This window comes from Rhinatrema bivittatum, unplaced genomic scaffold (genome assembly GCF_901001135.1).
Source record: "Rhinatrema bivittatum unplaced genomic scaffold, aRhiBiv1.1, whole genome shotgun sequence".
Lineage (NCBI taxonomy): Eukaryota > Metazoa > Chordata > Amphibia > Gymnophiona > Rhinatrematidae > Rhinatrema > Rhinatrema bivittatum.
The window spans coordinates 31743-58737 of NW_021820488.1; the positions used below are offsets into that span (position 1 = coordinate 31743).

Sequence of the window (26995 nt, forward strand, 5' to 3'; positions counted from 1 at the left end):
GTCAGCAAAGTTTGAGCTCTGGCTGCCTTTTGCACATCTTTCATATACATTCCTACTTCGGTGATCTGCTCCTGTGCTCTTCAACATCACTTTCCATCCTCATAAATCTGACTAGTCTGTCTCTTTTCAGGTACATAGCTCCACACCTGATTTGACTGAGCTAGGTCCAGCCCTTCAAAAGTGTTTTGTTTTGGTTTTTTTTTAAATAAGGGAGGTGGGCAGTGACACACACTAAAACCAGCAATGCAACACACACACACACACACACACACACACAGAGATCTGGTGCAATCTAATAAGCCTCTCGGAAGTATATCTCACATTTATTTACCTCCTGCTTGGATCAGAAATGGCTGTAAACTCTTAAGGTGCTTCCTTGGGAAATTTTAAATATCAATAGGGAAATAGGTTTCTAGAAGGATGTGATTGTCCGAGAAGGGTAGGGGGCTGAGAGAGAATGTAAATGTAGCTGCAATGTTGTCCTAAGGATTGAGGCTAAAGTCGTCAAAAAAAAAAAAAAATAGCAAGAATCGTAAATTACTAATATAGAATCGGAAAAGCTTGCTTCTCTTTTTAAAAATAATCTAAACATGCGAGAAATATTAAATATCTTTGAGTTCTTTAAACATCCTAATCAGAGTGACAAAAGTACATAGACATGACCATCATACCCTTTCTGTGGTATATTTACACTGTTTTCGACATATGAGAGACATTGTGTCTCTTTGGGGACACTTCAGTATTTTATTGTATGTAAAAGACTTCTAGATCTGTTTTGGTTGCATAATGTTTATTGAAGAGTTTAGCAACAATATCAAGGTATTTTTGCTTTTTTAAATTTATGCTGCTTTCCACACCTTTTTACCTGTTCTTTTAAAGATAAATGGATGTTTGTTTTATAGTAGAGGGTTGTGTTTAACATTTTTCTTTCCGAGGATCTGTTACATTGCCCGAAGTAATTTATAAATACCAAATACCACATATGGTAAATGTAAAATCTCATGCAGATTCCCAGCAACAGTGAGAATTCTAATGTTGTTTACTGCTAGCAGGATTGCTAAACTTGTCTACTTGTACTATCAAGATTATAAAGATATAGACACAGAGAAAAGACTTCAGTTTAAGAGTAAACTCCTCCACAATGGTTTTGTACTCTGAACAATCATTTTTAACCAATAATAGGATTTCATTCGGCCTGACTCTCATTCTGATGTATTTTCTTGATGATCTTGATACCGTATCATTTCATTGAAAATACTCATTTTTGAAAACTTCCTAGGGTTTGTGGTGATATAAAAAGAAACCATGCATAATGTAGCACAGACAGATGAATTTTCACTGTAGATATCCTGAAAACCTATGATACAAATTTTTATACACTGGGTAATTTGCATATGTACATTTCATTTCATGCATAATCACTGTTGATCTGAAAACCCAAGTTCCTGTGAAGTCTCCAGGGCAAGTTTGGGAAGCCCTGATGTACCAGGCTATAACTTGTTAAGGAAGGACAGAGAGGACAGAAAAGCGGGAGGAGTAGCTCTTTATGTCAAAAACAGTATCCAAACAACTGAGCTGAAAGGAAGATGAGGTAAAGAAGAAGCACTATGGGCCATCCTAAAAAAAAAGATGGTGCATCCATTTTTACTGGAGTGGTTTACAGGCCTCGGAATCAAATGGAAGAACTAGACAGAGATCTGGTTGAAGACATCCAAAAGATAGGAAAGAAGGGAGAAGTGATGAGTGTTGGAGATTTTAATCTGCCAGACCTAGACTGGAGAATCCCTTCTGCAGAATCTAACAGAGGCAGAGAGATAGTGGATGGCCTGCAAGGGGCTCTGTTCAAACAAACCAGTAAGAAAAAGAAAGTGATAATCCTCTTGTACAGGTCCTTGATGAAGCTTCACCTGGAGTATTGTGTTCAGTTCTGGAGACCGTATCTCAAAAGGATCAGAGAAGGGTGACAAAAATGGTGGTGGTGGGTGGTCTCCATCAAATGAATTATGAGAAGAGGTTGAAGGACCTAAATATGGATACCCTGGAGGAAAGGAGATGCAGGGGAGATATGATAGAGACCTTCAGATACCTGAAAGGTTTTAATGATGTACAAACAACAAACCTTTTTCATTGGAAAGAAATCCAGTAGAACTAGGGGTCATGTAATAAAACTCCAGGTAGGACAACTCAGAACCAACATCAGGAAATATTTCTTCACAGAGAGGGTGGTGGATGCCTGGAATGCTTTTCTGGAGAAGGCGGTGAAGACAAAAACGGTGAAAGATTTCAAAGGGGCATGGGACAAACACTGTGGATCCCTAAAGGCTAAAGGATGAAAATGAAGAAAAGAGTGCATGGGGGTAACTTGTTGGTGTGGCGGTTACTACCCTTAACCAATAAGTCTTCATACTGTTGATTCAACTCTGTTATTGATCTCTGCTTTGATGGCAGGGGGAAAAGAGGAAAAAGGGAATTAGATTCAGACAGCAACCAACAAGGACATTGGATTTTATGGTCTGGGAAAACAAATAAGCATGGGGGTAGCTTGCTGATGCAGCTGTTACTACCCTTAATAAGCCTGATACTTTAGATGTAACTCCAACATTGCTCTGTGCTTCAAAGGCAAGAGGTAACGGGGAATTGAAGTCAGACAGCAACCAACAAGAGCCCTGACTTTGATGGTTGGGAAAACTGTTAAGTATGGGGGCGACCTGTATGGCACAGCAGATGCTACCATAAGCTTGCTGGGAAGACTGGATGGACCATTTGGTCCTTTTCTGCCGTCCTTTTCTCTGTTTCTATTAAGGGGGCAGGAACCCTGTGTGCATGGTGCCAGTGGAGTTTCAGTGGTGGTAGGAAAGGATTTAAATGACTCGCTGCTGTCTTTTGGATACTACATAATAGAGATGTGAATCGGATCCGATATCGGATCCGATTCACATCCGATATTGGATCCGATTCACATCTATAGAGATGTGAATCGGAACCAGAATCGGATCCGATATCGGATCCGATTCACATCCCTACTACATAAAAGGGGAGCCTACCTCCCTTTTAATCTCACCCCTTGATGGTGGTGTTTTAAAAGGATGCAAACTTGCAATGATAAAGGCTGGAAGGAAGGGCTGAGATGAAGTTGATGTTAAGGCATTATAGATCCCAGGACGAGGGACTTGTAAGGTAGGTTCTAATTCTAGCTTGGCTGAACGTATCTTTTAACAATTCAAGGAATGGAGAGTTTAAAATAAGTTTTTATTTATACTCGGGAACATTTATTGCTTTAGTTGGATGGGATGGTTATTTTCAGAACGGTGAAAACTTGTAAGTATAAAATTTCAATGTTACAAATAACTAATTCTCTATAAAGTCTTATTTTACAGAAAAGGCCTTCAAAGGACTTGCTACACAGGTAAGTTGGAAACAATTTCTGGGCAGCTCTAATAGCTCTCCTAAAATTGCCCTCTTGTTTGCTTTTTTTTTTCCCCCCAACTAAATATTCCTTTTCTTTTTACAGGAATATCTCAGGACTCAAGGAATCAAGGTAAGTATAGTTCTCCTTTTTTTTCTAAAAGTTATACACTATTATAATTGACTATTTTTCTTCTCTTTTTTTTTTTCAGTTTCCCCAATCATGGAGAGATTTTGTGTAATTCTGTAATCTGAAATCAATTACAAACATCTGTGTGTCACAGCTCAGGTAACACTTTGAAGCGATGACATTTTATGAAACTCTGAAGCCACAAAGCCTCAATCAGAAGTGCACGAAGGATGTGGCGCGCTCTGGGAATGTAAAAATGAAGAATGCTCGCTTGTTGCAGCTCTTCTCTAGCCCTCTTGCCTCTCCGTGCACCTGCTCGCCCTCCTCGCTACCTTTTAAGTTAAACAAAATCCTCCCTCTTGCCCTGCGCACAAATGATCTTTCACAACAGGGCACACAAATGCCTATTATAGAGTGTTTGTGTGTGTGTGTGTGTGTGTTACTCTTGTTACTGTGTGGTTAACTGAAATGAAATAAATAATTTTTCTGACCATGGCTATGGGCTGTTTCTTTATTTAATTCACTATTCATGTACTCTGTATGACACCTTTCAAGCGGGATAGTGTGACCAGTTGTACACTTGATTTTAAATGCAGGAATACTTTTTAGACTGATGAGCCATTACTTACCCTAATCAAGTGACTTTAGGGGCCAAAGAAAGAGCTAAAATTATTCAAAGCTTCCAAAAATTGTTTCCACATGAAATAATACAGTTGACCTCTCTGAATATTTTAATATGTAATTTACTTCAAAACTCACTCTAAAAGGATGGAGTAAAGGTTTTTCTCAGGTAAATAGGCATTGTAGCCAAGTGTCATTAAAAATTATGACGCATTGTACAAATGTCTGTTGAATTCAGAATCTGTGTGCTCTTGGTCTGAAAGTTATTCATTCTGAACAGCTGCAGCGGAAAAAAGAAGAGCGATCATATCACCCCAACACTGATTAATTTACACTGGCTACCAATAGATTTCAGGGTCAAATTCAAATCTATCTGCATCCTACACAAGTTGATCTATGGAGACCAGGCAGACTGGCTGAATGCTGCCATTAAACTACACGTTCCACAGAGAAACTTGCATTCCGCTAATAAAGGTTTACTCACTATACCATCGGTTCAATCAGCACGGTTGAACCAGGTAAGAGAGAGAGCCCTCTCATTGGCAGGTCCTAAACTCTGGATTATGCTCCCAACTGACATCAGAATGGAGGTTCATTTTAAACAGTTTAAGGAAGTATTGAAAACATGTTTTTTTAAGGAGGCTTATTCTAGCCAGTCTTAAGAAATTGTTTTTTATGCTTTGCTTTTACTGTTTTATGTACTTTTAGAGTCTGTGTTTATGTTTTTTAGGGGATGGTAGGAGGAGCCAGTAGCAGCTTGATGGGTTTTTTTCCCTCAGCCCCTCACTCCTCAGAACAGGCTCCGCTGGTTCATTCTCTCCCCATTATTCCTCCCCCCCCCCCAAACCACCAGAGAATCTGATGACCTCATGGCAAGCTCTTTCTGCAGGAAGGAGAAAGAGAGAACAAATCACAGCCAGTAAAAAGCAGGAGCTGCAGCATGATCACCTTCTGACAGACTGATAGCAGCAGAAGAACAGAAGACAAAGGAGAGGGTTATGTTTTATCCTCAGTCGTTTGGTTTTTTTTTTGTTTTCGGAGTGATGCTGGTAGTCAGGGGAAGTTCTCTGCCATGCTAATTGTGTCTCTGGGTGGGTTGGTCTCAGAGAAGGGGACCATGGACCCAGGGAGTGTATTGGAGGAGGAAGTGTAATGTTGGCTGCAGAACTTAACAGGATGATGCTCTACTGCTCTTGTGGGCCGATACAGTAAAGTGCGCTCCGGAAGAGCGCACTGTTAGCCCGCGTTTAGCTGCGCGTTTTTGACGCGCTATTTTTACCCCTTATACAGTAAGGGGAAATAGCATGTCGAAAACGCGCGGCTAACCCCCCTGAAACTAATAGCGCCCGCAAGATGCAAATGCATGTTGATGGGCCTATCAGTCATTCCCGCACGATACAGAAAGCAAAATGTGCAGCAAAGCCGCACATTTTAATTTCGGCCAGCACCGGAAAAGTGTACAGAAAAGCAGAAAAAACTGCTTTTCTGTACACCCTCCGACTTAATATCATAGCGATATTAAGTCGGAGGCCCCAAAAATAAATTTTTTAAAAAAAATTAAACAAAATGTAAAAATCTGCTCACGGCCCGGAAGACGGATGCTCAATGTTGCTGGCGTGCATTTTCTGAACCCGTGGCTGTCAGCGGGTTCGAGAACCGACACTGGTAAAATTGAGCATCGGCTGTCAAACCCGCTGATATCCGCCGCTTCTGTCAAAAAGGAGGCGCTAGGGACGCGCTAGTGTCCCTTGCGCCTCCTTTTACCGTGGGCCCTCATTTGCATGCGGGCCGATACTGAATCGCGCGCCCAGGACACTGGCCTGAGCGCACGTCGGGAGAGTGGGTGCTCGCCGGCTCTCCCACGCTTCTTTCTGTATCGGCCTGCTACTTGGTTAGCCAGTGCAGGAGAGAAGAAACTTGCTAAATGAACACATGAGCAGTAGTAGAAGTGCGTGTGTATGTGTCAGTTTCTACTACTGATGCCACTGCACAGCAACACGCTTTTAGCTATGTTTTACCCACATTGGAGACGTTTCACAGAGGATCGAGTGACTCTCTTTCCCATATGAGTTGGTAATATTGCAGTGGTAGCTCCAGGCTTCTCTCTCCTTCGGCAGCAAACTTAGGGGTCATTTATCAAAATACGATAAGGCATTTTTGCATGTGTTAAGGGTTTATTGCATGCGAAAAGCCCCGTTAACACATGCGATAGGCCCTTACCGCATGCGAAAATGTGTTTAACGCATGTGATAGCACCATATCGTATGGTGCGATGCAAATTCAGAAAATAGGAGAAGTTAGGGGTGGAGAGTGGGCTGGGTTAGCCTCTCTGTGAAGAGCTATTGCACAGCTGTAATGCTGATTTTAACAACACCTCTTTGCCTGGCTGTAATGTCATTCCCATAGGTAGGTATTTGTATCCCTATGGTAGGCCCACCTAGTAACTCGAGGTGGGGTTTAGGTAAGAGTGTAGGGGATTAGGGGCAACTTTGACATTCTACGTGACACCTACGAACAGAACAGCGGTCTCTTGTGAAGATTTGATGACCTTCGGAGTGAGGAAACTCACTCCAAAATGAGATTTGGGCAATGTTCTCTCAACCTAGCTTGATGTTACCCAGGTAGAGAGTCCATCAAGCTAGGTTGAGAGAACATTGCCCAAATCTCATCTTGGAGTGAGTTTCCTCACTCCGAAGGCCATCAAATCTTCACAAGAGACCGCTGTTCTGTTCGTATGTGTCATGTAGAATGTCAAAGTGGCCCCTAACCCCCTACACTCTTACCTAAACCCCACCTCGAGTTACTAGGTGGGCCTACCATAGGGATACAAATACCTACCTATGGGAAAGACATTATGGCCAGTCTCTCTCTCTCTCTCTCTCAAAAATGGTCCACCCAGTGGTCATATGCAGGAAATACAACAGGTCTGACACCTATCACAAATTCTGATAATGTTATTGCAATGTGCACTAACTTAGCTCTTCACATAGGTAATTAGTGCAGATTGCAATAAACTGAATTTTTGCATAAACCACGCCCCTTTTGCAATCGCATGCGGTACTTACCGCATTTTGATAAATGCAGGCCTTAGGCTCCTGTGCTCTGCAGCGTTGTATGTCTGCTTTTGTGCAGGGCCAGGAAGCTTGCTAGGAACTGCTTCCAGTGGACAGGGCCTGCTTCAATTGTATTTGCTAATATGGTGAACCAGTATATAAAATTTATTAAGTATACTGTCAAGAATCCCTATAACAAATTTTTAAGAGAGGAAGGTGATAGTTTCATATATGATAAAATAATACTATCACCTTCCTCTCCTAAAAATTTGTTATAGGGATTTTTGACAGTATAATTAATACATTTTATATACTGGTTCACCATGTTAGATAATGGGTTGTAGGTTTTGATTTTTGTGTTATATTTTGATTCACCTGCATTAGTGGTTTGGTTTGATTGATTTGGTATGTGAAATGCATTTGCAGCACCAGATAACATTTGGCTGCTGAAGGGGGGTGAGGAGGTGGGGATTAAACCTGGCAGTGGCTGGAGGTCTTGAAATGCTGCGCTTGCATCTCTTGAGCAGCTTTTAATCAGCCTAAAATTAGGGTGAATATCGGTTTTAACAGATTGCCATCTTTGGGGAAAAATCCAGGAATTTATGGGTAAAAATTGGGTTTAAACTGAAAACAAAGGACTCTAGATGTGCTTCATGCTGGCCCAGCGTAAGAGCTGCAGAAGCAGCCAGGAAGGGCATCTCGCTCCTGTTTGGTCCTGGGGACTGCACCGGAGACAGGATAGCTACAGGCTCCTCCCCTCGGGGCTGGGGGTGGCTTCAGAAGGCTGAGGCGCTCCACCAGACTTTTTGTTATATTTGTTAATGATAACGTCTTGCAAAGTGATATAATGGACTGCGTATAAGTCTTGAGTGTTCATGACTGGGGGTTGCGGGGTGGGTAGGTCCCGAGTACGCCTGTTAATTGCTACATCTTCTTGGGATTTTTTGTCCTAATGTATATTATTAATAATGAGTACAATAAAATTAAAATACTTCTTGTTATGGCCCCTTCTTTGTTAAAAATCTCTTTATATTCTGTAGTTTACACAGTATTCATGCTTGCAAGTAGCTTTGAGAAAGGTTAGCACAGCAGTGCCTTTAACAGATTCACGATGGCAAGATTGGCTAAGAAATTTTAATTATAATTTTACATATATATATCGCTTTTGAAAAGCTCATGGTGGAGCTCAGGTAGGAGGTGTGCTCTTCAGAAATTAGATTTTTTTTTAATACTATATATATATATATATATATTTCAAACAATGCAAAGCAAAATACTTTGTGTACAGCAACAAACTAGGGTAAAAACAGATTATAAAAGAAACTAATACAAAACTAATTCCCCTGTATCAATCAAAACAAAAACGTAAGAGGGAAAGAGAGAAGAAAAGGAGCAGATAGCGCATCAAAGAACCATCAATAGCACCACAAGCCTGCTCATATCTATATAGATCACACAAGGATTCTGAATGGAAGCTGGTGATGGGAGTCCAAAAAAGATTTCAATTGCTCTGGCATAAAAAAAATACATAACAATCATTATTATGTAACCCTTACCCATGGTGTTTAGTCTTATTTATTACCTGCTCTGGCTCACTGCTTCCTCCCAGCTCGACTCCTGATCCCTGGGGGAGGGGGATTCTTTCTAAGGGGGAGGGAGATTCTCATCTGTGGCCCAGACAATGCAAGAAATTCTGTGTCCCTTTTGTGTATTTGCAGCTGTGGCATGGTCTGGAGGGAGATGCTGTGAGAATAACCAAACAGGACCAGCAGCTGGGTGTTAAATAATAATGTACTGCTTGGGTTAAGGCAAATAAAAGTCCATCTTTAAATACTCGTGTGGTTATAGATGATGTCTTCACAGATAGTGTTTCCCTGTGGGTAGGTGTCCTTGCTGGTTGAGATTCCCATGGCGGTATAAACTGTGCACTAAAGCTCTCACAGCGGCCTAACCGGGATTCCTAGGTCAGGGGTCCCCTTCTAGCATAGAAAAAGCCCAACCGTATAGTCCAGCGTCTTCCCGAACACCCAGCCCTGTGTCCTGGTCCCAAATTAGTGGAGATCAGCATGGGGTCTCCTCACTCTTCCTTGACTCTATTAAGTTGCTCTGGAAGGGTGACTCCTTGGGTTGAAAAGCCTTTGGGTGGGAACCTGCTGATCCGGAGTGGCTTAAAACAAAAAAAAGTGTAGTTTGCTTCTTAGAAAACAGGATACATTTCGGCCATCAAAAATCTGTCACCGGTCTTGCCCACCCAGGGAGTAGAGTGGCACTCACGGATCTTCAGTCCTCTGGATTGAGAACCCTTTTGCCCCAAAGAGAAATCCAGCAAAAATCAACCTTACTTATTGAACTTCTGGCAAGTTGTGCACAGAGGCCAATCCCCTACAAAAAAAGGGGAAACCTGATGAGGCAGGAGGCCCCAGCAGGGAGGGAAAAAAATCCTACTTCTTGCTTCTCTGGTGTTTGCTCTAAAATGCAACTAGCCACACCTTAAACCACAAAATGTCTGGTTATAAAAGGCCTGAGTAACCAATCCCTGCTCTCCTAGGTGGGAGGAGGGCAAGAGGGCACGGATAGCCCAAATTGTTTTAGAAAAAGGGAAATGGAACTAAGGCATATAGTAACGGACTGGAGGGACCGATCACACAACACACTTGCAAGGGTATCTTAACAAAAAAGAACTACTGAAATCGAGCACACCCTGCCTCAAGAGTTAAAAAAAACAAAACCCTTCTCTACTGCAATATGCTAGATAGATCTAGATAGATCCTTATAGTTTCACCCAAAAAAGTAGTATTGATATGCCTAAAATAGTTTCCTGACAGTACTAAAGCCACCAGAGACAATTATTTCAGGTCAGAACATTCCAAGAATGAGGTTAAATTGTGCTCCAGATCGTAAGTTTGATAATAGAGGGAATGTCTGCGAAGAAATATTTCCTGGACATTTTGCATATTTCCTCTAAAGCTGATATAGGAAGTTCACTCATAATTTTAGGAAAATTTTACATTGTACATACTGTAAATAATGGTTATATAACCTTAAACAATTGTTAAACTTTCTATTTGTTACCATACCTTCTTGGTACCTGACTCTACTACTCTAGCCCTTTCCCCCAGTTTAGCTCCCTTACGTTACACGTAATTTCTATTTCTCCAAAGTTACCCCTGTTCAATGTAAACCGATGTGATATTCCCATGAATGTCGGTATAGAAAAGTTTTAAATAAACAAATAAATAAATAAAAATTGAGCGATCGCTAATCTAAATACCCGGAATGATTCTTGAGAGGTTCTAACCTTCCAGAAAGAACACATTGGTCCAGCATCATTCCAGCTCTGACTATATGGATAGTTTTGATCTCAGTTTCCAAATTACTAATCTTGTCAGTATTGCTGCGCCAACAAACTTCCGTACTCTGAAATCACAGGATCCAAACGTGTTGATAACAGCATTGGTCTTATTAACACAGGGCATTCAAGGGCTTGGCAAGACCAGCCCCCCAGTTCCCAAAGTGATTCCGAAAAAACTCGCCACCGAGCTGTTCTAAACTTCCAAGGATGACAATCCTGCACTTCCCCCTCTCCTCGTTTCCTCTATCAGGAGTCGGGTCATCACAGGCCTGAACACCAAGAGACCCCCAGGGAGTTCTCCAATGCCACCAAGGAATGCTGACTCGACAGAGACTCCAAGCTGATCCATCCCCCCTTCCTTCGGAGTTGCAAGCGTCAGAAGCAAAACAGCATAGGAGCTGTATCTTTCCCCCAGTGGCTCAAAGTGATTGCGAGAGCTGAAAGAAATCGTGTCTCTTGGTGAGCCCCACCCTCCGCTGGCGCTCACAATGGGGAGCTGCTCCCTCACAACAGCAGGCCCTGGAGACATGAACGAAGTTATAGATGGCTGACCTGGAAGGTGAGTGGTTATGGAGGGAAAATCCCTCACCTTCCCCTTTCATTTTGAAGGCACATTCAGGAAAATTGAAATTGCAGGAACAGGAGAGAAGCTCAGCCACAACGCATACCACCTCACCCAGCCATAGCTCCGCCCCCTCCAGAAATTAGATTTAAAAAAATAAAAAAGAAAAAAGAACAGCTTTTTTTGTGTTGGTTTTAACTTCCAACTGATTTATGCATTAAAAAAAAAAGTTTTCAGGGGCCAGCCTGGGCTGGTCATCTGACCCAGTCACTCAAGCTGGGGATGCTTCAGAGGTAGTTCGGGGAGTCCCTGTAATTGCAAAATGGTGATACTTAGAGTCAGATTTAAAGCCAAGAACTGCAGGATTAAAAAAAAAAAAAAAAAAGGGTAGCTGAGGACCGCAGAGTCTTGGCTGAGAGAGCTGTGAGGGAGATGTAAAATCCTCCAATAGTGGGCTATGGCTCATGGTACCAGTACAATAGAGGCTAGTTCCAACTGAATTGTAAACCCAAAGGAGCAGGCGAATCTGCTGGTGGGAAAACCTATTTCCTAGCACTGCTGTTTAAATGGGACAAAAATATATATGCCCCATTGGCTTGCTAGTACCTAAAATAGACATAATTACAAAAATGTATATAGTTTATAAGCAGAACAGTAGTTTCTAGTGCGATGGACTGTAAAATAAAACTGACTACGCAGCGCGAGAATTGTCAGAAAGGTAGAGGTTATGTTTTCATATCAAAAAAAGCAAAAGCTAGAGAAAAGGTCATGTCTCTAAATCAAGAAATCAAAACAAAGAAAATGCATATAGGAGTTTTCCTTCAATTTGAAATGTACATTCTTGGCTTAAATGTAGATTATGCAATAGATGAGCTTGAGTGTAAATATTATCCTTCTGGGAATAAAAATAGTCTGATGCTGGCTCAGTTAGTCAGTGTACACAAAACAGAAGTCAGGGTGTGGCAGGGAGGGAAATATTCGTGCCCAGCTGGCTGACATCTGTAAGGAGTTTGCGTCAGTGTGTTATGGAACCCCGAGAAACTAAATATCATTCCTAGGTATGAAGCTTTGTTTCAGGAAATTGAGTTTTCCTTAAGTTTCAACAGAATAATTTGGTATTAACTGAACTTATTTTTGTGGGTGAGGTGTTGGAGGCAATTAATCTTCTAAATTTTAAATCTCCGGGGAGGATTCATTGCCTATGAAGTTTTTTATTAAGAAAAAAAGAGTACTTTTATATCCACCCTTCTAGATTGGCTTCTGTGTATAGTGAATGCCTTTTTTATTCAAGAATGCTCTCGTTCTATGTATCAAGGTACGATTACATTAATACATAAGGAGGGCTATTTTCTAAGCCATTGACCAAGGTAAAATAGCCTGGCTAAAATGCCGCTCTTTCTCAGTCCAACCAAAAATATGAAAAGCGTAATTATAAATAAAAATACGTACATTTATTATCTGCCTCTGCTTACAGCTTGAGCTGATTAACACGTACAATAACCATGCAATCTCAAATAATCCAGAAAATGCACGCATGGTTAAAAAGAGGCGTTCCTGGGGTCGTGTTTCAGATTGGAGGAGAAAAGCTCTGCACATATATTTTCGATTTTCAAATGCATGCTTGCTGTTTTGGCTCTGATTGGCTTCCTGAACCAACAGCAGGTGCTGAGGATGTGTGTCATTTCTCTGCGCATGCTTTGTCTCGGTCAGTTTTTGAAAGGAAACTACATGGCCAGTTTCCTTTTTAAGGGCCGGATTTCTAAGCTACCGCGGCTTCCTGAACCCCGGCGCTAACGGGGGGGGGGGGGGGAGGGGAGAGAGCGGGCCGGCGAAAGCCGGCAGCGATCGCACCACCGCGGTGTTATCGCTGCCGTCTTTCGCACCCAATAGCGCCATCGTAAAAGGGGGTGCTATTGGGCGCGCTACTGGCAGCGATAAGGGTTCCTATCTTTTCGCCGCCGGGGATGTTTCCGCCACGTTCCGCCCCGACTCCTCCTCTTCCGGTGCCAACGCCGCCCCCGACTCCGCCTCTACGAAGCTATCGCGTGCGATATCAATAGAAAATGACCCCTACATTAGCTACAAAATGTTTGTTAAAAGCACAGTACGTTCTCATTTTGTGCCCTCCCCCACAAATGAGGCAGGAACCACAGCTACCTTTCTACCAGATAGTTACTTTTCCCTTTTGAAAATTAGTCACCAGGTATTCAGGTCCCAAAGCACCCACTATTTCTGCAGGGAACGTTTTCCATCCATTATCCAGCTAAATTTTAGCTAGATAAGAGGCTGAAATAGACAAATACCAAGAAATCGGGGGAGGCCTGGAATTGCCTCCTAAAACCTTTTATCACTGGGCTTTTCAACCACCCCAATGTACAATGGCAACTCTCGGGGGGGGGGGGGGGGGGGAGCGTGCAGTCCAAATTGGGTAGATATTGAAAGAGCTCTTTTTATCACTATTATAAGTATCTCAGAAAACTAGAGTGGAAGGCATAGTCTAGTGGTTCAGGGCTCTTGGCAGATTTGGAGTGAGGGATGTAATTACAGGGAAATGTTCCCAGGGAATTTAAAACAAAACAAAACAAAACAAAAAAAAAAAAACAAAACAGCTGTGATATGGAGGAATCAGGAAATAATTATACCAGAGAGTGCATTTTACTGGAAGGTACGGCATGAACTCTGTATTAGATATCTAAAACAAACATTTTAAGATGGAAAGTGGAAATTCTTCTCAAGTCTGCCGAAGGAATTTGGTCTGCCAAGACAATTTTGGAGATATATATAACGGAGGGGCTGTCTGCAGAAACAGAGATCTAGAGCAGTGGTTCTCAACAGGTGTGTTGGGACACACTAGTATGTCGCGAGGTCACGGAAGGTGTGTCGCAGACCCAGCAAAAGGCTGCTCTTTCCTCATCAGTCTGGACAGGAGTTGGCTGATTTCTCCTTTATTGGGTATGAGAGGAAGCTGCTTTTGCTTCTTTCTCCCTTTTCCTGACCCAGTGGGAGGTTATTCCCTTCTCTTTCACTCATATCAGAGCGAGATATCACCAACTCCTGTTCCTATGAGCCTGGTAGGACACCAACTTTATCTTGCTCTGCTTGACCTGGCAGTGAGGTTTCTGATGCTCTCTTTACCCCATGGGGCCTGTACATAAAAACAGAAGCAAGAGGAAGAGAGGTGTATGCTCTATAGATCCACTGCTGCCTTCCACTGCTGCTGCCTCATCTTCTTCCTCTCCTCAGCGTTTCTTGCTCTCATCTTCTGCTGGTAAAGTGGGAGGGAGACTCTCTGCATTGGACTGAAGGCTTATGCTGGCTGGGAACCAGGAGGAGGGGGGAAATGTGCTGGGCAGGAAGGCCTCTTGGGAGATAGGGAGTCAGGAGTCTGCTGGGTAAGAAAGGGTGGGGAAAAGGAGGTTGGGGTTGCTGGATAAAAGGTGGAAAAAAGAATGGCTGGGGGCTGCTGGGCAGGGAGGAGAGATGGAAGTGGAGGGAGAGATGGAGGTGTGGGGCCTGCTGGTTTGGGGGCGAAGGGAGGTCAGCGGATGCTGTGCAGGAAGGGGTGGGAAAGAAGTGGTCAGAGGTGAGCTGGGTAGGGAAGGGGAGAGGGAAGGGCAGGGAGAGTTGAGCAGGGGAGAGAGGAGGCATTGGGAAGAGGATGCAGAAGTGGGGGGTGGGGGTCAGAAATGTTGGACAGGGATATGAACATGTGAAGGGACGACTGAGTAGCTGGGAGAAGAGAGGGGGTGATGGGGGCATGGAGGGGAGTGACAGGGTACAAGAGCCATAATATGTCAGTTTTGAGAAGAGGCATTTCTTCTATCTTTGAACTTTGCTTAATGTAGGAGGAAATATATTTCTGTTTCTAGTTCTCCAGTTTTGCACTTCATGCAGAAAGTCTTCTTGGGGTTTCCATTCCAGTTTTTGTTTCTGCATTTGTAATTTGTGGTATTTTATTCTAAATTAGGTGAAGGTAGTTCTGTCTGTATTCTGTATGCGTGTGACTGAGAGGAGGTACTTTACTATAAGTAGGGATTTGTATCAGTCTTATTTGTTGTATTTTCTCAATATGCTATTGCATTGGTGATTTCGTGGAGTGAGTGCTGCTTCAGTATGGCAGGTTTGATAAACATGTACAGAGTGGGCTTGGTTTGGTTTTTTCCAGGTTTTGTATTATTTTACAATGCACCTGGTAGTAGAGGGAGTTGGTGTTGCTGTTATTGAGATGACACCAGAATCAGAATATCATTTTTGGATGGTATATGTCTTAGTTCTGCTCTGCACTCATTGTTAGGAAGTGGGAGATTCCTGTGGATGCAGAGGATATGCATATATTTAGTCCCATGATGGTCATGTGTTCAGTGTGTCACGCATGTGTGCGTCATCTCTCAGGTGTGTCCTGATAGAAAAAAGGTTGAGAACTACTGATCTAGAGCAGTGGTTCCCAACTTGTAATCCATAGACCCCCTAGTGGTCCACAAGACCATCACAGGGAGTCCACTGGAAGTGCAGCAGCCCTGAAAAAGAGTGGGCCCTGCCCGAAGGCCGTCGCTGCTGCTTGTGACTGACTACCAGATCCGCACTGCACAGTCTAGAAGAGAGAATGAGCCCAGTGCGATGCCCAGGAGAGGTGAAAGGCAAATCGCTGCAGTAGAGAGAGCCCAGTACCAGCTCGAGAGGAGCACAGAGAATTGCCACTGTTAGGAGCCTGATCCTGTGCCATGAAGTAGAGGGAAGGAGCATGGTGAATTGTGGCTACAAAGGGCCCGGCACTGTGTCAAAGAGGAAGAAAGCGTATAGTGAATCCCTGCTGTGGGGTTCTCTGTCCTGCACTGCCGCACAGGGCCCGCTCTCATGCTGAAGAGAGGAGTGAAGCCACACGCAGATTAAACAGGAGCTGCTGCACAGGGCCCGCTCTCACGCTGAGGTAAAGAGTGAAGCCACAGGCAGGTTTAACAGGAGCGGCCGCACAGAGCCCACTATCACGCTGAGGTAAAGAGTGAAGCCACAGGCAGGTTTAACAGGACCTGCCGCACAGGACTCGCTCTCACGCTGAGGAGGAGTGAAGCCACACGCAGATTTAACAGGACCTGCCGCACAGGACTCGCTCTCACGCTGAGGAGGAGTGAAGCCACCGCAGGTTTAACAGGAGCTGCCGCACAGGGCCCGCTCTCACGCTGAGGTAAAGAGTGAAGCCACACGCAGGTTTAACAGGAGCTGCTGCACAGGGCCCGCTCTCACGCTGAGGTAAAGAGTGAAGCCACCGCAGGTTTAACAGGAGCTGCCGCACAGGGCCCGCTCTCACGCTGAGGTAAAGAGTGAAGCCACCGCAGGTTTAACAGGAGCTGCTGCACAGGGCCCGCTCTCGCGTGGTGAGAGGAGTGAAGCCACACGCAGGTTTAGCAGGAGCTGCTGCACAGAACTGTGACTGCTTCAGCTGCTTTGCTCCCTGCTGGCCTGAGAGAGGGAGGGAGGGAGGGAAAAAGTAACTAGCACAGGAATTAAAGAAGAGGAGGGGGAAGGGGCCAGCACGGGAAAAGAACCATTTACCTGGGTAAATGGTTTTTGAAAATTCCCCTCATTTTTCTTCCTGATTATTGTTCTAAAGGTAGATTTTGGAAAATTTTGAAAATAAAATGGAGAAAAAAGGAAACCAGGTTCCTGCTATCACAGTATGAAATTTAAAAAAATATTTTTAAAAAGTTTTCTTTAATAGACCCCAGTTCAGAATCAGTTTCTTTTATCGCAAAAACAGTGAAATGCACAACTTAAAAACTCTGCAGCAGTCCTCTTGACCTGTTTCTTTCCCCTCGATGCCATGCATTACCTCCTTGTTTTATAATTCTCTTGCACTGAAACTTTCCATGCAGCCTGCCATCTGCTTCATTTCAATTGCTGCTGTGCCTAGGTCTTACAAATGGTACACACACAAACAATAGTAGCTGAAGTCCAGAAAAACCACGGGACAAGCGCAAGGAATCCTTAGCGGTGGGGAAGTCAAACTAAAAATGGCGATTAGTGTAGGGTCCAAAGGCGAGCTAGACAGAGGAGACAAGCCATGCAGTCAATTCCTGCCGTCCTGTTGTTTGACTTTGTTCAAATAACGGAGATAAGTGCACAACTCGGTCAGGTGCTCGGCTTTTTTATTTGATCGACGGCATTGCTTGTTGTTGGAAAGAGTCCAGGCTTTATTAGATGATGATGATGCAGTTTTGCATGAGCTGCAGCTGGTGAAAAGGATGGGGTAACGGACCTGAGTCACTAAGCTCCCCCTCACCCCCACCATTGGTCTACGGAGAAAAGCCCTTGATTGATCAGGCTCTTTATGGCTGTAGCAGGCCTCTTCAAAAACGAGGTCCACTGCTGAATAAATTGCAACCACAGATTGGCAAGTCATTTCTGCACAGAATAAGTGCTCGGCTGTTTACAATTATCTTACATTTTGTTCTTAAGATATACTTCTAAATCAAGTTGCTTTTCATCTGCCCATTGCATAAAGTTAGCTTGTACTGAGGACCTTCATTTTTGGGGGGTTTTTTTCCTGGGAAATTATCAGGGTTTATTATGACAAGAACAAAAATGGGAGAAAATCAGTTTAAAACAGATTACTTTCCCCCCTCCCCCCGGTAAATATATTCATAGTAACAAAGAAATGACGGTAGAAAAAAAAGACCAAATGGGCCATCCAGTCTGCCCAGCAAGTTGTTTTAGTAACTGCTGCTCCGTGCAGGTTACCCTCATGCCTTATATTAAGGGTACTAATATTAACTGCTAAACTTGTATACTGGAAAAATATATATAAAAAAAAATAGTGGTCTGTAAAGAAGCAGGACTTTGTGAGGAGGTGGGAAGTTGACTTAAACTCATTGTTCCTCTGTGAGAAGCTTGATTGTCAGTGATGTGCCGAAATGACCATCTCACATGATGGGAGTATTAGATTGGGTGTGGGAATAGTACTGATTTATTGTGAAAGTATAAGATATGTAAGGGGATGGTGGTTCTATGTGGGATTAAATGGAAAAAGATTTATCTCTTATCCTGTTGTTGGCAACCTGGTGGTTTGAAGAAAAATCTCCATCAGGTTTTAAAGTGTATGTATCATTTATTTAGATTTTTTTTACATTCTGCTTTTCACGGCATATTACATTCAGGTACCGTAGGTATTTCCCTTTCCCCAGAGATCTTACGAGCTAAGTTTGTACCTGAGGCAATGGAGGGTAAAGTGACTTGCCCACAGTCACAAGGAGCTACTCCTCATAAGAATCTAAGGTTTGAAATGCAATAACATTTTTTGAACGTAAAGTACATCCCTAATGTATAAGTACCTCAGTAAATAACACACTCTATACATATTTATTTGATGATATTATGGTATTGATTTAGCAGGCAGCCTGACACATGCTGGATCTTTTGATTTTTTTTTAAAGTCGGTGAATCGGGTATGATAAAGTATGTTGAAGCTTAGCCATGCTGCTGTATCCCCAAAGAGCACAGTAATAGCAGATGCAAAGTACAATTAGTCTATGACCTAACAATGTTATTTTTTCTCTGTTAATCCTGTGTTTCTACCCTGCTGCTATAGAAACTTTTTCATAAAAGATCAGTCTCCTGCAGCTGGTTTTATTAACCTCTGAGGATTTGTTCTGCTAAGGAGGAGGCATGCCTTGAACTTCCAGTTCTATCCGCAATTAGCCTGACGAACAGCAGATTGGAGTGTTACTAAAGGCTAATTCGTTGATAGTTGCTATCTGAGTACTGTGTTTGAAACTCTACAGAAGAGTTATATCCACCTCTATAGAGAGCTGTATCCTGCTTGTCTGAGCACAGGAACATCCTGTAGTACTTGATGTATTTGGAGGTGAAATCTGTGAAAAAACTGGAGTCCATCGCACGATGTGCTCCTGATGAGAGCTGAGCTGGATGGAGTGAGGGGGAAAAGGTTGCCTTGCAGGGAAGGCTGAAAAACATAGGAGGAATAAGTTCATTAAAATGTTAAATGTGAAAAACACAGTTTGTTAAATGTTCCCAAAGTAAAATTGTTGAAGCATAACTCCAATCGCTTTACTGGTAGTTCTCCTGATCATAGGCTCTGCCACTGCAGGCTAAGCTAAGATCACTAAATGTGCAGTTTAAAAGCTTCTCTATGCGGGCCAAAGCCGGGAGATATGCGAGTATCTCGGGGCAGCGGGCGAAGCGCGGATTTTAAGAGGCACCCGAGTATGCGCGTATCTCCTGGAACGCACACGAATCGGGACTTCAAAAAAAAGGGGCGGGACATGTGCATTCCGGGTCGGTATCCTGACGTACGCACGTAAGTTATGCGCTACAGCATCCCAGCATGCACGTGCATGCGTAAATTATTTAACTTCTGCTATGGAGGGCATGTGATTTTTAAAATAAAAAAAAGTCAGGGCTAGTCAGTGCGGGTTGATGGATCAGGGCTAATAGGGTAAAAGGGAAGCCACCTAACTCGGGGTGTTAGGAAGTCCTATACTTTACCGGGGCGAACTGGGAATGAATTGGGGAAATGGTTCATTGTGTGGGCGTGCAAGCCTAGCACAATCCCGCCCGCTTACGCGGGAGAGGTGGCATTTGCGCGAGCCCATATAAAATTACGCATACATACGCGAGCACAGCCAGTTTTATAACATACGCACGTTATAAAATGGCCGCATCTATTCGCGTGAGCCGGCATATGTGCATACATGTATGCCTGTGCAGCTGTTTGAAAGTCACTGCCTTAGTTATTTCTGGCAGTATCTGTATGCAGAGCATGGCGAGGCAATCTGGCACCTATGGCTAAGTGAAAAAATGCACCCTCACCTTGTATACAACACCATGAACTGGGAGACTTAATTATTTTTAATTTGAAGCATAATATTATTATCCATAATCTATAAGAAGACATGAGCAGGAGTGCGGAGAGAAAGAGGCTGGCTTTTTTTTTTTTTAGCTGCATTAGTTGATGGCACCTATGGCCCAGGCCATATTGACCGTAGGGTAGCATTGGCTCTGTCTAAATATTCCAGTGCCATTTGGTACAATCCACTCAAAACTCAGTCTTGCTTAGCATCTGATAGCCTGTTAAGAAAAACAAACCAAAACCTATTCTATGTATGCTATGAGCAATTAGATAGCTATATTTATTTTATTATGAATTTAAACATTGCTTACTGGCTAAGCACTTATAACTCTTAGAGAGGTTGACTTGTCGGTGCTTGTCTCCGAAGTAACTGTAATTTTTCAGTTTTTATAGCACATTAATAAAAATACTGAAGCTATTTTTTTTTATCATAATCTCATTAATTTTAAAGAAAATCCACAGGCTTCTTGTTATCCATTGTGACCATGTTTATTTCAGGAAGAAATGTTCCATGATATTCCATCATGAGTGCTATGCTAATCCAAGGGCACTTTATTAATTATACTTCTATTACCTAAGGCTAAATTGGTGAAAATCAGGTGTCTTCTTGTTTCATCCTAGAATACAGGAATAAGATACTCCTTGAAGCACTAGTGTCCAAAAATGTTCTATTATTCCTTATTTGCATTAGCACGTGTTCTAGAACATGAACATTTCCATGCCCTTCAAGTATCCAGCTTCCAATCTGGTCAGTATTCAGCTTGCATCTATGATAATTCCAGGTGTACTGGCCATATATGCAAAGTCTCAATTGAGGAACGTGATGTCTTGGTCAATTTCTTGCACCCCCAAGGTCCTGCCAGGTCATTTTACTGGCTGCCCCATAGAGACACTTGTTGGGTTCCAGAAAATCACATTATTGCTATCCTTGATGCACCCATAACAGCTTCATCAGGCAGGCAGTACATTTATTCACAAAGCCACTTTGTCATGCATTGATGGGACATTCAAAAGCATAGGCAAGGCAGGAAAAAAAGACTATTGGGTAGATTTTAAAAATGCACATGTAAAAAAAAAACAAACGGGGGGTTATGCGCATGGCATGGCCGAGCTTTGTGCGTGCCGCACACATTTTCAAAGGGGCCTGGCCATGCACGTAACCTCCGTTATGCACTGAAGTGCCAGGCCCCGTAGCACAGCGTATTCACAGGGCTGTAGAGATAAAGAAGAGCACAAAGTGCAGTGAAAGAGGAGCACATTAGTATGTTAACTGGTACAGAATTATACATTTCATTTAATATCTCTTTTCTGCCTTTTGTGCCGGGTCAGCCACTTCAAGGTGGATTACAGAGTGGTTGGTTAGGTGAAAAATGAAAGCATTGCATTACGAGCACGTTTGTATGCGTCGGAATAAGAGGTAATTTAGACATAAACTTCTCAAATAACTAGGAGATTTGTCTGTATGTTCTAGTCCGTGAGTGACATGGATTGTTTATGATTGGTGTTGATTTGCATGTAGTGTAAGGTCAGTTTTGAATAATTTATAAAAGACAAACTTCTTGGATAATGGGTCAGCATTGAGAAGGTTGATATGTTTGAAAAGGCTTTTGGGTGTGTTTTTAGTTGGCTCCAGAAGTCCAAATAGTCCTCATTTCCTTGTAGGTGTGGTGAAAGAGTGCTCACAGTTCTGGTTCTGCTGCTTTTGAAAGTTCTGAACTTAAGGTTTGTTATGTTTTTTCCAGTCAGAGGTTTTGAGGGGTGGGCAGCAGCTGCTGTGTTTGTCTCGAGCAAAGGTTTTTTTTTTTTTTGTGAATGGTACTCTTACTTTTCAGTCAGATTCAGTGCCTTGCATGCGAGGGTTAGGACCTTAAATTTGATGCATAGGGAAATGGGAAGCCAGTATAGGGAAGATAAGAAGAGGGAGGCAGGTTCCCATGTTCTGCCACCAGTGATTGTTCTGGCAGCAGCATTTTGGATTATTCTGCAGTTTGTCTTTTTGGGTAGGCCCTGTATGGATAGCGTTACAGTAGTTAAGTCTGTGAGTTGAGGTTGCCTGGGAAAGGAACATAATTGTTCCACCATTCAGAAGTGCCAGAATCTTTTGTCACTGCCGTTTATTAGGCTCTCCATGGTCAGTAGGAATGTAGGATGGCTCCTTAGCTCTTCACTTTTGTGTTGTGAATATAGGGTGACATTGTCCAAGATAAGTGTGTGAGTTTCGGGGGGGGGGGGGGGGGGGGGTGAGGGTGCACCTTATCACATTACGGTGAGTTGCCCACCCATAGGATCTCTGTTTTGTCTTGGTTTATCAGAAGTTGATTGTTGATCATCCAGATTGTTACATTCTTCAGGGATTTTTCTCAAGTGTCAAATGTTGGCATGAGGATTTGATTGTCGTCAGCATAGATATATACCATGAGTCCGAGTTGTTTTCACAATACAAGGGTCATAAAGTATACATTGAATAAAATGGTTGATAGCAGCAAACCTTGGGGTGTGCTCCATTTCAGAGGCTAAGCTTTGGAAATATTTGCATTCCAGATTAGGGGTGTGCATACCATTGTTTTTCATCCCTGTTTGTTTTCGGATCTGGGGAGGGCCATTTCAGTCCACTCCCCGGATCGGAAAACTTTTATAGTGCTATTTCGTGAAAAAAAACCAAAACAAACCCCCACCCCCACCCCAACACTTCAGATTTAATTAATTACAATCCGCCACCCTCCCGACCCCCCCCAGAACTTGCCTAAAGTCCCTGGTGGTCCAGCGGGGTCCCGGGAGTGATCTCCCGCTCTCGGGCCGTCAGCTGCCAGTAAACAAAATGGCGCTGGTGGCCCTTTGCCCTTACCATGTGACAGAGCTATCAGTGCCATTGGATGGCCTCTGTCACATGGTAGGAGCAATGGATGGCTGGCACCATCTTAAAAAATGAGGAAACAAAACGGGGATGAAAATAAATTGTATGCACACCCCTAATCTGGAATGCAAATATTTCCAAACCTTAGTCTCTGAAATGGAGCACACCCCAAGGTTTGCTGCTATCAACCATTTTATTCAATGTATACTTTATGACCTTTGAGGTATCCTGAGAGGGTTTTATTTTATTTTTTTTTTTTTTAATATAGGCCTGACATGGGCTGACTATAACAAGTCCTTACTTGACATTGGTAGTGTCCTTACTAGAGGCAGGGCCATCCTCAGGGGATGGTGAATAGGAGCAACCACCCTGGGCCCAGCACTTTCAAGAAACACACACCACCATGGTAGCCCCATCCCCGGCACTATAATTTCAGTGTTCCAGGGCTGATTCACCCTGGGCTTTGCACCCTCCTAAGATCAGTTCTGGATGGAGAGAAGCAGCCACATTTTTATAGGTAGAATAGGATTGGTTCTGATAGGTCTTTGAGGAGGTGTGCAGGGCATGGATCTGATGAGGATTCTCCATTTTCTAATTGTTCCTTGAGTTTTATTTTTGAGTCTTCAAGGTCTATGTTAAAGAATGGAATAATGGAAATTTAGGGAGCACAGTTTTATATGGTGGGGAATACGATTGAAGTCTGAGAATGAGTTTTGGGGACGTGCAATGTATGGTTTTCTGTTTTTATTGCTTTCAATTTTTATTTGTTATTTGTGTATGTTTATGATTGTTGATTTGTAATCTGCATTGAACATTTTTGGATTACGTGGAATAAAAGATGTAATATATAAATGTTATCTTTGGATAATGTTTAAAAGATGCCTTTTTAACTTTTTTACAGGTTACAATGGCTAATATTGGAATAAATGGAGACGACTCCTTGGAAACCTGCAAATCTATTCTGTATTCTCTGCGAATGGCAACATGGAATCAGATTTTAGATCCCTGGGTGTATATCCTTCTCAGGAAAGCAGTACTTAGAAAACTGTATAGACTTGCCAGAAGGTGTTGTGGTGCACAGGTCATTAACCTGCATACCTGGGAACTCAGCTCTCTCAAAAATTCATTGAAGGTTGCAGCAGTATCAGACTCGCCAAACTGCACGTGAAAACAATCCCACAAGCTTAAAACACCCAGAATACCAATACACATGAAAAAATATAATGAAATAATATCATCATATATTTACAGAATACTGTTGGATTTGTTTGTTTGCCTCTTATAAACTGATGGTTTTGTAATTTTTAATTGTTTAGACCATGTGAGCTTAGTTTGAAAACTTAAGCATGCAAAACCAACAAAGAAAAACCCTTTTATTAGCATTAAAGAGTTGGACAGACTGGGAAAGGCAAACGGTTTTATTGATGATTGGGTGGAAAACCAGTGTTAGGTATATTTAAATGTATATATATTGTATAGTATGTATAAAGGTGACAAATTTATATACCTATATGTATATATGAAAAATGTGTTTCATATTTATGTTGAATGGAATTCCACATAATAATCCATGTGAATACCAAGTAAGGTGTTTATAATTGGGAGTATTATCAACAAACACTCATAGTGTCTACTTTTCTAGTTATAAAATATTTTCATCTTTTAATCTTAGTGATTTATGTTGGAAACATGTTAGTGCTAATTATGCACATTTATTTGGTTTTGACATAAATATTTATAAATCCCTGGATTTTGCCATTGGAGTAAAGGAGTGGCCTGGAGGTTGGTGCAGGAAGGCCAGTGTTCAAATCCTTTCTCCACAGATGCTGCTTGTGACCTTGTACAAGTCACTTAATCCTCCATTGCCTTAGATACAAACAGATGGTGTGCCCTCTGGAGCAGGGATATACCTATTGCACCTGACTTGTACCTCACCTTGAGCATAGGTTTTGAAAGGTGAGTAAGTAAATCCAGATGCATAAAGGGGACAGTCATTTTGACAGGGACAAAAAAACTGCAGCTGGATTCAGAGATGCTGCTCAACAGATGCTATGAATGGTCCCGTTCCAAACCAGATGCATTCGAATACAACCGAAAGAGCAAGAGTTTCTTTACCGTTTAAGTTATAAAAGCAACAGAAGACTCACATCATATCAATGGGCTAGAAGCAATCAACTGTTTCAGTTGGAACCAAAAAAAGTACTGGAAGAGAGGAATGAATTTGAGTGATTCCAGAGAAAAATATTGGGCTTTGGCCATGAAAGATGTTGCCCCACTTTGTGACAGATGTACTAAAGAGTTTCTGTCACTCTAAGCTTATAGGGAAGATGTTTAGTAATGTTTGGCTACAGGAAATGAGTAGTAGACGAGGCCCATTTTATCTTAAAAACAGATGTCACTGTTCCCAAAGAGTCATTTGGTATTTCATTTTTAGTGTGCAAAGCCGTGCAGGGATGGAAAACGATTCATTTGTCCAACAGTTAAGTAATTTATCAGTGTATAATTAAACTGGATGTGATGATGCTAACCATTTTATTTTAGAAAAAAAAAAAAAAGATATTTTTGTAATTGAGTCACGGTTAGCACCAAAGATCATGGCATGAAGCATGTGAGCAACAAAATGTAATTGTGCCAATAGTTATTTGGTCTGCTTTTACGCCTAATCACTAAAGCAGCAGCACTGCCCAGGACCTCAGAAGGCTAACATGACGGTCCCGCTCTTAAATGGTAACTTTGAAACAGGCGCACAAGTGCGCGCGTCTGGCCCCGCATCCAGAGATGTGTCCATTTGCTAACATACGCGGGTATATGCGTGATGTTACAAAATAGCCTTGGCACGCATACACGTGCGTGCAGTTTTAAGCGGACGCGCATGTGCCTGCAAATGCTGCTTCTAGCAGGTGAGCGGGGGAATTTCACAAGTGATGTGCACCGACACTATTTGCCATTTTCCCAGTTGGTTCCCTGTTCGCCCAGTTTTGGCGTAGGACTTGCAAACCCCATTAGATTATTATCCACCCTTCCCCCGTTTGAGCCCTGACCGTTAAAACTCTGCTGCCTTGCCTATCTTTTTTTTTTTGTTTTAGTACACGCCATCCACAGCAGAAGTGAGCTTACGTGGCAGGGGGCCCCGGAGCGTGCAGGGAGGTGCACGTATTTACACGTACATCTCTTGGCCAGGCCCCCGACACGCCCAGATCGCACCCTCGCTCCACCCCCATTCAGATATTTTTTTTACTTGTGCGCGCATACGGGCCTACCCGGGCGGCTTACAAAATCCACCGGATGTGCGTCAGTCCACCTTGTGTGCAAATCTCCCAGTTTTGGTGTGTGCCGAGCTTTTAAAATTCATCCATTAGTCTTATACCTAAGTAATGGTGTGCAAGGGCCTGATTTACTAAGGGTGGGGTGGGGTGGGGAGGCTTAGTGAATCAGGCCCTACGTCTAACTCGAATCAGATAGGATTCAACCTGGTTTAAGTTCTGTGGCCTTTTCGGTTTTGCCTCAGATTTGCTTGGGTTTTTTTTGGGTTTTTTTTTGTAACCATCTGATCCAAAGTCGATTTGAAAACCTTTTGTATTTTTCAAATATTTGAAGCCAACTATTTTTTTTTTTTCGAAATGACGTAATAAACCGGGTTGATGAACCTTCAGAGCTTTTCCAGATCTGTCAAATTGTTTTTGAGGAACTTGCTTTTTTTTTTTTTTTTCCCCCAAGAGGTTTGCACATCTCTAATTCTGATTCATCGTAAATCTTATTCTCTCTACACATTTGGGATGATAAAAACCATGCCCCCCACCTGTTCTTCTGCAGTCCTTCATCTATTTAAGCATTATTCATGCATCGGCTGTAATAAGGACGACACTAGATCAGATATCAACATAGCAGCACATGTCCCGACCTACCAGACTTAGAATTGTAGTGGCGGAAATGACTTCAGTAGGAAGAGCTTTCAGTTTTCTACCGTCTCCCCTCCGAAGCAAGACAAAATGCATGAGAAGGGTCGGCGTGATTTATTCCAGTTGCTGATTGGAACTTTAAAAAAAAAAAAGCATTTGATGCTTTGCTGCTTTCTGATATAACGTTTACATTACATTACAGTGCCAAAACATAAGAAAATGAACAGCTTAACTCATCTTGCTATTTCTTAAGCTT

General features: G+C 42.6%; 1 protein-coding gene across 1 annotated transcript in view; it reads left to right on the top strand.

The window, feature by feature from the left end:
• The window catches only part of PTGFR (prostaglandin F receptor), a 40402-nt gene extending 14950 nt beyond the window's left edge, over positions 1–25452 (top strand). Inside the window, exon 3 of the mRNA XM_029586096.1 lies at positions 23742–25452. Within this exon, the coding sequence (XP_029441956.1) occupies positions 23742–24008 (267 nt within the window). The 3' untranslated portion in view covers positions 24009–25452. The remainder of the gene's footprint in view (positions 1–23741) is intronic.
• Positions 25453–26995: the final 1543 nt, after the last annotated feature.